This window comes from Primulina eburnea, chromosome 4 (assembly GCF_022965805.1).
Source record: "Primulina eburnea isolate SZY01 chromosome 4, ASM2296580v1, whole genome shotgun sequence".
NCBI classification, from domain to species: domain Eukaryota; kingdom Viridiplantae; phylum Streptophyta; class Magnoliopsida; order Lamiales; family Gesneriaceae; genus Primulina; species Primulina eburnea.
In genome coordinates this window covers 8,365,876-8,381,542 of record NC_133104.1, presented here as the reverse complement: position 1 = coordinate 8,381,542, position 15,667 = coordinate 8,365,876, and the positions used below count along the sequence as shown (strand labels likewise).

The following is a 15,667-nucleotide window of genomic DNA, read 5'->3' as shown; positions in this document are numbered from 1 at the left end:
AATTAAGATTTTTTCATGGGTGACCTAATCGAAAATTACCATTTAGTCTCTGAAATTTTCGAAAGGCAAAAAGAAGGAGATCGAAAAAAATAGAATATTTGTATCATAAAATTGACTCGCGAGATCGTATGAGTTTTTGTTATTTATAAATTACTGAAAAAATGCTAAAATGATATATTAGTTAAATTCTCAAAATGAGAAGGGCATACATATAAAATCACAAATTTTTATTCTTAATATATATATCTACATCCATATCAATATCCAAAATTAATCAACTTGTTGTTATTAATCTATATTTATGTCTATATTTAAAGCATAAAACATCATATGAATATTAATATTTTTAAAATGGTAAAAAAAAATTCAATTATGGATGATGGCTACAAAATTTAGTGGTAAAAAAATATTGATGTTAATTATAAGATTTCACAAATTTTTACGAATGTTAACATTTTTTCTATACATTATGATCGTCATCTTTTTCTGTTACTAGAACCAAGTGTATCTGCATAACAAATTTTGTGGAGCATACATAGTTTTTTATGCTATGAATTTTCAACTTTGTCATTAGTTTGCATAAATTTTAAAAGAACACTAAAATTAAATGATGATACTTTTGTAAACTATATTACTATGATAAGGGAGAATAGATGATACTTTTGTAAAATTAATTTTTGAAATAATTATCTCAATTATTTGGTTTCTGAAAAGGCCATTCAAAGTATTTAAGATATAAATTACAACCATCTCTTTACAATTTTTTTGGGATTTCTTGTAATGGTGCTATATCTTTTCCTTTTGTAATAATCTTTCTTGCACTTAGGACAATCAGAAATAAAGTGGTGTCTTCCCACAATTAAAACATGACTTCATCGGATGATGACTCTTTCTTTAAGTTCATGTTGGGATTCTGTTAGGTTCTATGATTTTTTTTCATGAATATTGAAAATTTCTTGATGAATAGTGAGATGCCATCGTTGCTGATTTGCTCAACAATCTTTTCTAGTAAATATTTCCTGATGAATAGTGAGATGTCATCGTTGCTGATTTTCTCAGCAATCTTTTCTAGTACTGAGTCGGCCATGGTTACAGCAAGAGCCTTGGTTGGATGATTTGATGTTGACTCTTCTCCACTTTTGGTTTCTAAATCAAACTGTAGGCCTTTAGATCAGCAAATAAGTCATGCAGTTTCATCTGTTTAGATCATTATTCTCTCATTGCAATTGTTTTTATGTCACATTCCTTAGAAGGACTCTCATTACTTTGATTGCAACATCTTGCTTGGTGTACTCTTTTCCAAGAGCTGTTAATTCAATGATGATGCTACTCAATCTCTCATCAGAATCATTTAGAGATTCTCCGGGTGTCATTTTGATATTTTCAAACTTCGTTATGGCTATTATGAGTTTGTTTTCTTTTGTTTGATAGTTTCCCTGAGCTGGATCAATTTCTCCTAGATTTCCTTTGCAATGCTACACATCTTAATTTTACTGAAGTATTTTTATCAAGAGTTTTGTACAATATTTCTTTTGCTACATTGTCCAAATTTTATTTTTCTTATCATCAATAGTCCAATCTGATCGATGCTTCTTGATCATATGAGGTTCTCCATATGATACAATAGTCATAGTATTATCTTTCATTATCTTTGTGGGGACCCGAACGCTAATCATTTTATTAATCATTATTGAGACAATTTAATCAATTATAATAAAGAGGGTCTAATTTTTATTAAAAAAAATACAGTATTAAATACGGAACATAATGGAATTCAATCTAATATACATATCAGTATAAAAGTACAAGTCTTGTACAACATACATCAAACTTAAACTAAGGCTCAACAACTAAATGTCCAGTGCTGAATCCTATATACAGCAACGTCAAAGTCCGTAGTCTCCACTCTAATCACGATCTCTCATCATCTCCTCGACCCTGATCTTGTCCCACCTGTTGTAATGTACACATACAAACACGACAACAACCGGATAACTCCGGTGAGAAATACATCCCAGTATAAATCAACGAAACATGCAATCATATAAACAATGTAAAAGCATGTAACAAATATCAATAACATGTATCAAAATCTGAAACATAATCAATATAAAATCATTAATCAGACTCGTGACTCCACGTCTCAGACTAGACTCAATCCTAGTCTAGGGATCCCAGTTTCCAGACGTTGGCATTCCCATATCGATTTTCAGTAATAGAAGAAACTCCAATTCTATTCAACATCGATATAACCAAACATCTGGTGTCTTGACCTATCCGTCACAGACTTTGGCACTATCGCCAATTCATTATCTTGTGATAATGTGCCAGTGACGATTCCATCACTATCGGCACTTATGTCACAAGATCACTCGTCTAATACTCGTCTAATACATGCTTTCTATAAATCAATAGAACAAGCATATCAATTCAAATCAATGTACATAATAACAATAAGTATGTGATTTAGGGAAACTCAAGTATATCCTACTCGAGCCGTTCTCTCGGTACCACATTGACTTATACCTTTCTTTTATTGCAGTTCTGACGCTGTTCCCGTATAGAACTCAAAGTCTGTCAACCCTCAATCTGACAATGACAATATTAATAATATATATCAATATACTGCTTAAATCAATATCAATATGATCAATCTGGATTCAATTCAAAATCAGTAGCATAACGGCATAATCTTGATATTCCCGTCAACATAATCTCAACAGATATTAATTACAATCCATAACCAATATCCAATACAATCTGTAATCAATCCATAATCCAAAGCTGTCCAATATCAATCGATATATTCTGAAAAATCATAACAATTCCATAACAAATCCGTTTCTCAATCTGACTTCAATTCTACGATGTCTAACATGTCAAGAACATCATATATGAATCATATTCGATTCTGACAGTATCAAAATTTCAAAACATAGTAAAACTTACGTCCAGTTGAAGCCCTCGTTGATAGGAACTTGGTATTGAAGTCAGATTCAAAATCTAACGGGTGGATTTTATTCAAATCGAATTCTCGTATCAAACTTTAATAATTCCCCTGGAGAAGCTCTCGTCCTTTTCTGAAGTAATTGAGGAAATCTTAACACACACACACACACACACACATATATATACAATGCATGAAAAGGAGCAAGTGGCTCATCGTAAGTGCAACACGTCTCGCGCATATGCGCGACCATCCTCGGCGCATATGCGCGAGACAATATGTCTCGGCGCGTGTCTACACAGCAGCTCGCGCATATGCGCGCCCTCACTCGGCGCATATGCGCGAGGCCCTTGTCCATTCTTCACAACTCTCGGGTACCCTCGCGCACATGCACGGATACACGTCGCGCATCTGCGCGAGGTTCTCTGCCTGCTTCGCGCATATGCGCCCTGTCCGGTCGCGCATATGCGCGAGGTGTTCTGTCCTCGCACATAATTCCATCTTATTTCCGCATATCCCGATCTAATACGTTCCATCTATAATCACATTACAATTACCAACAAATCATATCAGAATACAGTAATCAAAATCTCGGGCATTACAATCTTGATTGGTCTGTCAGTATTGACGTACCACATATCGTCGTGTGGAGCTGCCAAATGAGCTTGAATTCTGATTTTCCAATCATCAAACACTTTTTTTGATAACATGTGAATTTTTCTGAAGGACACCATTGATATGTATTGGTTCAGAGGCCAAGAAAACTCGTTTTGATACCACTTGATAGGATCAATGGAGGTGATTTAGAAGGGGTGAATAAACACCTTCTTAATTTTTAGTTTTTCTTCAAATGGGTTCTACTGGAGTTAGCAACAGAATTCTAGTTCTTGATCGTCAAAGCTCTGTAGAAAATTGATATACAATGCGGAAGATGTCTGCCAAAACTTTATGAGTAATACAATTCAATAGTATAGGATACAAGATCCAAGAGGTTATTTCTGAAAATTTGAAGGCTGTATCTTTCTACGTCTCTTCTTCTTTTGTTTACAGAAGATATCACTAAAAAATTTTGGTATTATTGTGCTTTCTAACTATTAACTTCAGTAGGACTTAATACTTCCTACTGAAACTGTGAGGCCCGGGGCCGAAGAGGGCGGGGGTGATCGCCGGTGCCATCAGTTACACGGACAATGAGCGGCTCCTGGCAGGCTTCTAGGTGGAGGGAACATGAATGAACTGACCCACAGGAATGAGAGGGATTCTGAGACTGATCAATGTAATGGACTGTACAGTTGAAGAGTGCTTAAAAGATTTGATTGATACTACTCATATCACGAAGGTGCATCTTCTTTTCGGTAGCTCATCACATAAGAACTCCAAAGTTAAGCGTGCTTGACTTGGGGCAATTTTGGGATGGGTGACCTCCTGGGAAGTTTCCTAGTGTGCGTGTGAGTGAGGACATAAGCACGCTGGAAAGACTCGTCTTGATACAGTGAGGACAGTCGTCGAATCCGGGGCGTTACAAGTGGTATCAGAGCAGACCTCTCTTAGTACGGTGTGGTTCGGGGACGAACCAAGCGGAAGCTGGTGGGCATGTGAGGCCCGAGGCCGAAGAGGGCGAGGGGTGATCGCCGGTGCCATCAGTTGCACGGACAATGAGCGGCTCCTGTCAGGCTTCTAGGTGGAGGGAACATGAATGAACCGACCCACACGGGAATGAGAGAGATTCCGAGACTGTTCAATGTAATGGACTGTACAGTTGAAGAGGGCTTAAAAGATTTGATTAGTACTACTCATATCACGAAGGTGCATCTTCTTTTTGGTAGCTCATTACATAAGAACTCCAAAGTTAAGCGTGCTTGACTTGGGGCAATTTTGGGATGGGTGACCTCCTGAGAAGTTTCCTAGGGTGCGTGTGAGTGAGGACATAAGCACGCTGGAAAGACTCGTCTTGGTACAGTGAGGACAGTCGTCGAATCCGGGGCGTTACAGTGTAAAGGCCCGAAAATACGTACTTGAAAATTTGCGGAAAATTTAAAAATTTTCTTTTTAAATAATTAAAATGTCTCATTCACAAATTAAACTGATAAATAACGTTTAATATTCAAAATGGCAGCGGAAGAATTTAATGTTTGCAAAATAACCGTTTAAAAATAATCCAACGACAGATAAAAGTATTTGATCATAAAATAATAAATGTTGAAAAATGAGGTCCTCGGGTTCCACTACTGCCGACCCAAGCTAGCTCACTGGTCCTCGCCCTCGGTCCCAACATCATCAATACCTACAACAATCAAGTCTAGTGAGTCTAAAGACTCAGCATGCATATATCATAAATAACAAATAAATAAATAATAAAATCGCATGCAAGTGAAAATATCTTTTAATGAGGTGTAACGTAAAATATCATTTCAATGGTAATTATAGTACGTGCATAACTGAACTGAAAATATCATAGTGAAAATGTTTGCTCCTTGGAGCCCTGTACTGAAATAGCATGTCATAATTTTTGTGGTGAGATTATGGTCTACGCAAGTGGTCCCTGAACTGAACTGACCGGTAACTGGCGACCGGGTGAAGTAATGAGGGTCTGATCAGACTAATGCCATAGTATACTGGGTGGTACAAAACTGAACTGACCAGTAACTGGCGACCGGGTGAAGTAACCGGTAACTGGCGGTCGGGTGAAGTAATAATCCCATGATAGTAGAGTGACCACAAGCAATATCGCATAAATCTCAAAATGAATATTTTGCACGTAATATAATTAAATAACATAATTAAATATTCTGTAATAATTTTACTGATTGGGTTGGATCGCTCCCAGGCTCGCTGCGACCTTAATCTAACACGAAAAATATGCATGTGGTTTAACTTGACCAAACTTGCAATTGAATCCAAAAACTGAAACAATTGCGCCTAACGACTTCGTATTTAATCATGACTTCGTACCAACCCGAACCAACACCGAACCATCATATAATCATGATTAAAATACGCCTAAAATGATGAAATAATGCACTTAAATTTACAGTACTCGAAATTTAGTGAATGAAGGCCAAAAATGTGGAACGCTCTTTCGAGAGTCATTTTGGCACATTGCACCGTAAATTCTCGTACGATCTCAAAAATGATCCGAATCACAAAAGGCCAAAAACATGGCTTTCCCAACTTGATGAGGTACTGTCCAGTCCAAGGCCATAGGCTAAAAGCCAACCAAGAACCCGAAATGCACCTCTGAACCAGAGCACACTTGCTGTCAAAAATTACAGCAGCAGTGCTTTGGTTTCCTTGCGTCGTTTGCGAGCTAATGGCCATTGGGGCTTGAACCACCGACTAGAACCTCTTACCAACATCCTAAGGAATGGTTTGAACCATGGCTAAGGGCCCTAGGCTAGCCACAATCCAAGAAACACCATGGACTACCCGAAACTTGCATCCGAGAGCACCAAAAATCTGTACTGTGGTACTTCGGTTCGCTTGCTGTCTTTCATCGTTGCAGTGGCCATTTGATTGATCATGGCTCGATCTAGACATCATGAGGTGTGGTGTGAACCAGGGCTAAAGGCCAGAGGCCAACCGAGATCCATCCCAACCATCAAAACCAAAAGTACTCATGCAGCAATGAAAAGGGGTCGAAGGGGGGACTGTTCTTGTTTTATAAAAAGAAACGTTGCAACCATGGACCAAGCCTCAAAAGGCCGACTTGGTCATGTCTTAGACATAATAAGGGGATGTTCTAACCATGGCTTTAGCCCCTAGGGCAGACAAGATCAGATTCATCTCCCTTGACAGCAAACAATAAAAATCGAGACTCATGGTGACAATATGGAGGAGTTGCTGTCGTTTCTGACTTTCCAGCGTGTATGGTACTTGAACGAATGGACCAATATGATCCTAACATGTCCTAGTTTATGTCTAGATGCAGCCTTGGGAGCCTAGGATCGAGCCAGCACCTGAACCATCAAAAACAGTAGAAACGTGAAGCATGGAGGGCACCCGAATGAAATCTGTGCAGAATTTTTGAAATGTGTTTGCCTTATTTCGGTTTTTGCTTCATAAAATCATGCGTATTATGTTTTTTTAAAAATACTAATATGGCTTGATTGAAGAGTGAAAGAAAACATATACATGTCTTGGTTTGTTTTGAAGGAAAAACAAACGAAACGACGACGCGGTACGGAGGAGACGGAGTGCTCTTTTCTTTTCTCACTTTCTCTCTTATTTTTCTCTTGAACCTCACGATTTCTTGGCTGGGTTTTCTTCTGAATATGCTCTGAATTTCGAGATTGGGGGAGAGGGAAATGTCTAGGGAAGAGAATGGGAAGTTTGCAAGATAAAAGGGAGGAATGAATCTTGCTATCTTAGTTGTTGGTGAGATAATGGAAATGATTTGCTATCAAAAAGATTTTGAGGAATATTTTCTAGGGTGAGGGCCGAATTCTAGCTTAGTAAAGTGAGGGAGAATATTGTTTATTTGTTAATTAGTGGTGATTAAAATGAAGGGTATTATCTACTATGCAAAGAATAAGGAAATGAATCCAAAGAATGAGTTGCCAAAAGATTTGAATCTAGAAATGGTGATGGCCGAAATTTAGTAAAAAAAATGGGTAGGAAAATTGTTTAATTAATAATTATTGAAGATTTAGTGTGATATAATTATCTCCCAAGAAAATGGATAAGGAATGAATTCAAAGAAATGAGTTGCTAATTAATTAAATCTACAAAAGTAAATGGCCGATTTTTTTGTTAATTAAGTGGGGAAAATTTTTGCTAGATAGACATGGTAGAATATTGCTTAAATATTAATTAAGAGAGGATTTAAATTGAGGGAATTATCTATCATGAAGTGGATATGGAAAGATATAAAATAAATGGGTTGTCAAATATTTTTAAACCAAATAAGGAGGGGGGGCGAAAATTGCAATTAAAATGGAGGGGAAATATTTCTTAAATCTTGTATTTTAATTCTTTAGAGTTTTATCTACTCATTAAATATTTTAGTGAATAATTAAATTTATTAAGGAATAACATTATCTTGCATGCATGGATAAATCTTTAAATTAAATTGCTAACATGTTAAGTTGAAATTTCTTAATTACAATAAGTCTAGGTTAACTTATCTCAATTGATCACATAATTTAATTTAGGCTTTTAAATTAATTGTTGAACGTAAAAGAATTTATTTACTACTTATCTTCTAATTAATTAACTAAATTCTTAAATTTTCCTTAAACATTCTTTTACACTAAATTAACTTATTATTTATATTTAAATAAATTCTAGGAATGTTTTCTTAATATTAAAATTTATCTCTTTACTCCAACTCCAGTCCGGCCTCAGTTATCTAATTGAAAAGGTAGAAACTAAACTACAGCATATAATATTTAAATTTAAATAAAGGAATTTAAATACTCATGAAATAAAATCATTTTAATTTAAGATACTAAGAATTATGCATGGCTTATGCATAGTCTAATTTACGGGTTTTACAGAAACTTTTAGTACAATACGAATTTTCTCACAGAGGTCTGAATAGAAGTACTACTTCTATCGGTATACAATGAATCAAACTTAATTGAAATGAATGAATTACAGTTCGTGTTTGACTAGCACAATTTGATCTTTAAAAAGTTCCGATATATATTTGAGTGTGTTACTTCTGATTTTTTGTTCCAGCAATGATTATGAGTGTAAAATGATTGATCGTGTAATTGTTGTTTTTGCTGAATGATGTTTTTGGCCTTTTATAATTGATCTTCAACGGAAAAATCTGAACGGCTATAAATCCATCGTTCAAGGAACATAAATATTGTCATATCACTTTTTCATGCATAATTAGCAGAGACGGATTTATGCATGGGCTGTACTGGGCTGTAGCCCAGCCCACTTTTTCTTTAGCGACGGTTTTTCAGAAACCGTCGCTAATATTTGCAACGGTTTTAGTAAAACCGTCGCCGATCGGATCGGCGACGGTTTTAATTCAAACAGTCGCTATTAGCGACTGTTTTTTGAAAAACCGTTGCTAATGGCGACGGTTGTTTCAAAAACCGTCGTACATCAATATCTTAGTCCAATCAAGTCCCGTCCATTTACAAGGATGAGACCAAATTCATCCCATATCCTCTGATCCGCCCCACCTCAATTGTACAAAATTTCTCTCCCTAGTCCCAAGCCCTTTAGCGACAAAATAGAATTGCGGACTCCCGAAGAAATCGAATTGCTCATCGGCAAGGCAACAATCCAGGTAAGAATCGGCTATACATTTTTTATTTTGTTTTTTATAGCTTCTCTGTGTGTGATTTGTGGTTTCTTGATTGTTTGTTGTTGAGTTGTTGATTGACTATTACTTGTTTATTTGTTTAATAATTATTTTATTCTTGTTTAGGATTATAACTTGAACTTTTTCAAAATGGAACATTAATCTTGTTTTGACATTACCTGTGTTTACTGCCACTACTGAGCGGACTTTTTCAGCAATGAAGCATGTGAAGACGGCACTTCGCAATTAAATGGAGGATGACTTTCTTGCCGATTGTTTGACACTCTATATTGAACGAGATTTACCTAAACATATTGATGTAAATTCTATTATTGATGAATTTTATGTTTTAAAATCTCGTAGAGCACAACTTCGTTGAACGATATAATGTAATTTTTTTTTAATAATATATAACTTATCATATTGAGTTCAAGCCCCCTCAACTTCTATTCCTGGATCCGTCCCTGATAATTAGTATGTCCCGCTTGTGATACGGACTTGTCAATCATAATCAGAATAATTTCATGATTTAGTGTTCTAAATATTCTTCTGACTATTTGATCTACCGAGTAAATGCTTGCTCATTTATAACCGTTCAAATAACCAGCTGCTCCGTTCCAAATATTCGGTAGTCCTTATAATCGATTTTGATCGAGGAGACTACTCAATTTATCTACTTCTGATTTGTGCTAATTGTTGCTCAATTTGGTTGCTTCTGAATTTTTAGATATCAATACTCCTCACCAAAACTTAAGTTCTCCAACAATAATGTTTGAAATAAATATCTCAACTATTTTTGCTTTTTCTTTAAATTTAAAAGAATAAATTTATTTCATATTGTCACTGAAAATGTTAGAAACGAGAATCAGAATCGTATCCAAGCGTTTTTTTTAGTTTTGCCTTTAATTAAAACTGAGACCTTAAGTTTTGGAAATAATGATCAAGTCCTAAAAATAGAATATATAATTGTACGTACAAGTACAACAGTGTTTGCAATAATATTTTTCTTCATAGTCACATAAAGTACGATGATTATCCGATCGCATTAATAAAAAAAATTATTTATTTAATTTGATTAATTTAAAAGTTCACTTGAAACAAAAATAAAACATATGTTTCTAAATTTTTCGTTGCAAGTAGATAAATTAAAATCATCTTACTTCGAATATAAAAATAAACAATATTTTTAGGCAATAAAGTAATGCTATCACTATCTTAAAATAGAGTAGGTCTCTTGTGAGACAGTCTCACAGATCTTTATCTGTGAGACATGTCAATCCTACCGATATTTACAATAAAAATAATACTCTTAGCATAAAAAAATATATTTTTTCATGGATGACCCAAATAAGAGATCTGTATCACAAAATACGGTCTGTGAGACCGTCTCACACAAGTTTTTGTCCTTAAAATACGTACGAAGAATAAGCTTGCAGCGTTATTTGATATTAGAAAAATGAAGGACATTATTATATAAATATGAAATATGTAAACAATTTTTTTTAAAAGTTGGCAAAAATATTGAAATTCACAAAGGAGTCTTACTTATTATAAATAAAGCAATTGATAAATAATTGTGTGTTTTCAAAAAACCCAAAAATTCAAAACAAATGACAATATGATAATAGAGCAACAAAATGAGATTTATTATGAAGATGATAAAGATATATCATTGGAAAAAAAAGAGATACAAATTTTTTATATAAAAAAAAGTACGACCGCCCAGAAAACAACCATGAGAAAATAACAGATAAAAAGTAAGACAAACATAAAAATCTCCAATTATTAGGATATATAAAAGATAATTAAGCACACGTTTTAAAACATTTTGTATTTTTCAAAAAAAAAAAAAAACACTTTGTACATCTATGATATAACAAAATTTAATATTTTAATGCAAATGCACAAATATATTTGGCATATGAACGTCAAAACAAAATAAATAAAAAATAGACGAGACATTAATTCATTTAGATAATTAATTTTTACCAAAACAACATTTTTTCGACATACATTGCACCTTCTTTTTTTTATGGTAAAAACTTGTGTAAAACAATCTCACGGATCGTATTTTATGAGACAGATCTTTTATTTGGGTCATCAATGAAAAAATATGATTTCTTATACAAAGAGTATTACTTTTTATTGTGAATATCGATAAGGTTGATCCGTCAACAGATAAAGATTCATGAGACCGTATCACAAGTTCCTAAAAATAACAGGAACTGAGATCCTATCTCTTTATTGGCTAATAAACCTTTCACAGAAATAACAAAGCATCACATATAAAGCCAAACGAAGTTGAACACTAGAACAAATGCTTGATCCTAAACAAATCATAGTGTCTCCCCAACACCATCATACATTCCTGATTCGTTCCTATACTCCCCGGGATTGTTTGTGAGATGATCGTGTGAAGTCGACGACGATTCAGCCGTGGTTCTCAAAGGCAAATTGAAGCCCCTGTGGAAATTATGATCCATCTTCAATTGGCTATCCGAGGCCAAAAAGTCGTTCTGGATCCCCTCTGGATTGAGCAAAAGCTTGGCAGATTCATCACTTTGTCCCATTAACGCGTGGAAGATGCTCAACCCATTAGGCCATTTGATGTCGTTTTCCTGCTCTCCAATCAGATCTTCCATCCTGGATTCAGTTGAATATTGAGGGAGATACAATTTGTCTCTGGGTGGTGGGATTCCATATCTAGCCGCGTTTTGAAACTCAGGAGATGCAAGGACCGAAGCCGGCAAAACTACAGGCCTCGGCCCATAATTGAAAAGGGTAGAAGGAGAGCTAATCGTTGTGGAGGGAACTGTGGATGGAGACGAGGCATTGCGAGTGGAAGAAAAGAGCTGGGATAGGTAAACTCCAGATTGAAAGCCTAAGGATTCAAAGGTGTGCCTCATTCTTAGCACGAAATGGAGGTCTTCTGTTATCTGAACATACACACATCTCTTTATTACACCATAGTTTTTATTACCACATTTGATTTATTATTATATGGCCAAACTTTTAATATCGTGACTAGATTAATCTTTATATTTTTTGATTTTTTGGCAAAATCAAACATTCGAAATATGTTTTTCCCAGAATAACAAGCATTTGAAATCAAACATGACACAATGGAAAAATGAAACTCACAATCTTGCAAGAACCAAGCTGCAGAAGGCCATGTCCAGCTTGAATCACTGCTATTGTCTGCTAAAACCATACAAAAAGCTCAGCATATATGTTTGAGTTTGAGTTTGAGTTCGAGTTCGAGTGTATATATAGTTTTGTATTATGGATTCAGACCTGAATGCCCGCCTCGAATTGATCAGTCCACTCAGAGGGCTGCTGCAGTTGATCAAAGAATGAATGAAAAATTCATCACTCACTCGCACACTAGGATTAAGTTGAAAATATTGTTCTCAATCTACATGTAATTTTTCCAAAATACAAATGAGTGCTTCCGTCTTAAAAATAAATCTAGTCTCTCTGCATAGAAACCATCTATTACTTTGACAGCAAATTAGTTATTCAGATTAAATCATCATAAAAATGAAATATCCATCCAGAGTTACTTAGGATTCATGTCAAAATATCACAGTTATTCGATAATATGGATCGTATTTATGGCCCACGACCATAACTATGCCGATTTCTTCTATGACTTGTTCAGAATCAAATATTCGAGTCGAGCTCGAACCCAAACTATCTAATTTTTTTGGGGTGGGGAACATCGAATTGATACTTTTTTATGTGATTGAATGAATTAGAAGGATAATAAATGAATACATACAGCATCAAATGAACTCTGCCAGTAGTTGGAGACATTGGGTTCACATTCTGCAGATTCTTTGAAGACCCATTTATGACACTTGTCTGCAGCAACTTTCCCCATCAACCTGCAATCATTTTTCACAGAAACTAAATTCAAAAACCATACAACAAACACTTCAAAAACACAAACACAATATCACAAAAAGATATATACATATGTTGGGATTATTTTCTTGACAGAAACAGTGTCCCATAATCTCCTATAGAATACAAAAAACACCTACCCAGCACCCACCCTTCTCCATAATTATACAAGTGAATTGACATTTTGCTGAATGCTTTCCTGACAGGATCCTCCCCATCAACCTCATCCAAACCCTCTGCAAGTCTGTCTCTGCAGAACCCATCTTCCCACATCAGCATCCTGCATAAACCAAACACAGACAAATTTACTCACAGAATCTTATCAATCATAAAGTATCTATCTTCCTAAATACCCACAAGCTCCCATTGTCATCCCCAACTTTGCAGCCACCCCCTCCTCTAAGTCTCCTGCAAGAAATGTCGAAAACCCGGAAAAGATTCAGCTTTTAAAAAACAGATTAAAAAAAAAGACTAAACGGGGAGGGGTGTTTACGGGCGAGGGCGAATGGTCCAGAAAACAGAGTAAGTCCACTCAGAGTTGAGGCAGACTCTTCTAAGTGCTTCGTGAAGGGCCAACATTCCAACCGCTTCTTTGCTTCTGTCACTTGAGCCCGACATTTTTCTTCCTCAATCTCTCGCTTTTATGCAATCTTTTCGACTTATCTCACCTCCCCAGACAACAAACAAACACGCTAATCTGCTTTGAACTCACGAACAACACAAGGAAAGAGTTGGAGGGAATTTTTTCTTGCTTGCTTATTCACCTTAGTACAATTACCATATTCTTCTGCGCCGTAAAATTAATACATAAATACTCGAGGGAAGCGAAAATGTGTGGGGGTCTGTGATTTTTGTTTCTTTTAGTAATTGTGGGCATTGATTGGTGCCGACTGACGAGGGTGTCGCCGTCTTCTATATTTTTTTTTTTATATTTTTTACATAATTATTTATATGTAAAAAAAACTATAGGATCTTGATTTCGTGAAAATACTGGGTGAGCGTACTTGAGAAAGAGCAGAGGGATGGGGACAACTTTTATCTTTCTTAGCAAAGCACCAACAGACAGCGGGAGAAAGGTTAGGAGGAAAAAGAATTCAGTTGCTTTCTTCAGATTAATACTCCATCCTTTCATTTTAGAGTATGTATTTTGTGAGACAATCGCACAAATTTTTATCTCTGAGTGTGAGAACCTGAAATTTCAGCAGCTAGCAAAATTCCAGCAGCTAGTAAATTTCAGCAGGAGCTAAAAATTCCAGCAGACTCCCAGCGGACCAAAATCCAGCAGCAGACCCGAATCCAGCAGCAGACCAGAATTCAGCAGCAGAAGAACGATATTGCAGCAGACAGTTACTGATTCAGCTTAGACTCGTAACTGAAGCATTTATCACGGAATAAAAGTTGTTAATGGCAGATTATGGCCATTAAATGGGAAGCTAACAGTCAGATTTTGGCCTATAAATAGCATCCTCAACCTCTGAATTGGTGTTACACAAATCTTGAGTTATCACTTGAAATACTTGAGATAAAGGAGTTCTGCTTTTCGGGCAATAGAAAGCAGTAGCGAGAGCAAGCCTATTTCCAGAATTCAACCGAAACTTTATAGCAAATCACGGTAAGTGGGCTTATGTATAAATATCTTGAAAACCGTTTGATGATATCTGTTTTAAAGCAAAGTATATTCTTGATTTCTGATATCTGATTTTGAAGCACTGAAACTTAGTGAACTAATGGTAGGAATATATATTCTGAACATTACTGATTACTGATTACTGGCCTCACCCCTTAGAGGAGAGAACATATAGGGGACTGATATCAGTTTAACCATGAAATTCACGAACGTGCTCAGTGCTTACTTGATAAATTTCTGATTACTGATTACTGAATACCGAATACTGATTACTGATTTCTGAATACTGATTCCTGTTCTGAAAGTAAAAGTTCTGTATATTCTTGAATTACTGTCCTGTATTAAAATGATTTCGAAAACTGAGAGTTATTCCCGCCCCCGCTTACTGAGTGACAATCATATCACTCACCCACCGAAATATATCAGATAAGAACGATGAGGAAAGGCTGGAAGAAGAGGAGCAGATCCAGTTCTGGGGCTGGTGAAGAAGATTGTTAATTCTCAGTTTTATTTATGATGTATTTCCGCTGCATCTGTAGTAATGTTGTGTCTGTTTTACATTTCCGCTGTAAAACATTAGTAATTCGAGTTGTATCAGACCATGAATATTTCATATTATGAATAAAAGATTGGTTTCTGAAATTCTGTACTTCTGAGGCTTGTTGTTTTCAAATGTAAATTTGAGAGCAACGCCGGTGTCAACCAACCCCTATTTCGGGGCGTGACATTGAAGTGGTATCAGAGCAGAACCGGGTTTCATAATCTGGGGAGGAGGAACTAGAAATAATAAGTTCTTATAGACTTCTGAGAATAAGTTCTGAAGGTTACTAAAATAGACAACTGAAAATAAGCTACTGTAATAGACTACTGAAACGAGTTTTTTTTTTAAAAAAAAGTAGGCCTAAATCAGTAGACTGAAACCAGT

General features: G+C 35.7%; 1 protein-coding gene across 2 annotated transcripts; it reads right to left on the bottom strand.

Annotated features, from left to right (window-relative positions):
• Positions 1–11,419: 11,419 nt before the first annotated feature.
• Positions 11,420–14,142, bottom strand: LOC140830852 (protein RICE SALT SENSITIVE 3-like). 2 transcript variants are annotated; one of them, XM_073194375.1, is made up of 7 exons: positions 13,609–14,142; positions 13,473–13,523; positions 13,267–13,395; positions 12,991–13,096; positions 12,504–12,542; positions 12,351–12,407; positions 11,420–12,145 (listed from the first exon to the last, which is right to left on the bottom strand). In XM_073194375.1, the coding sequence occupies exons 1-7, from the start codon at positions 13,731–13,733 to the stop codon at positions 11,546–11,548; spliced, it is 1,107 nt and encodes a 368-aa protein (XP_073050476.1). In that variant the 5' UTR covers positions 13,734–14,142; the 3' UTR covers positions 11,420–11,545. The 2 variants fall into 2 exon arrangements, with proteins under 2 accessions (XP_073050476.1, XP_073050475.1); XM_073194374.1 differs by having other exon boundaries at positions 12,504–12,545; positions 13,609–14,138.
• Between the last annotated feature and the right edge of the window lie 1,525 nt (positions 14,143–15,667).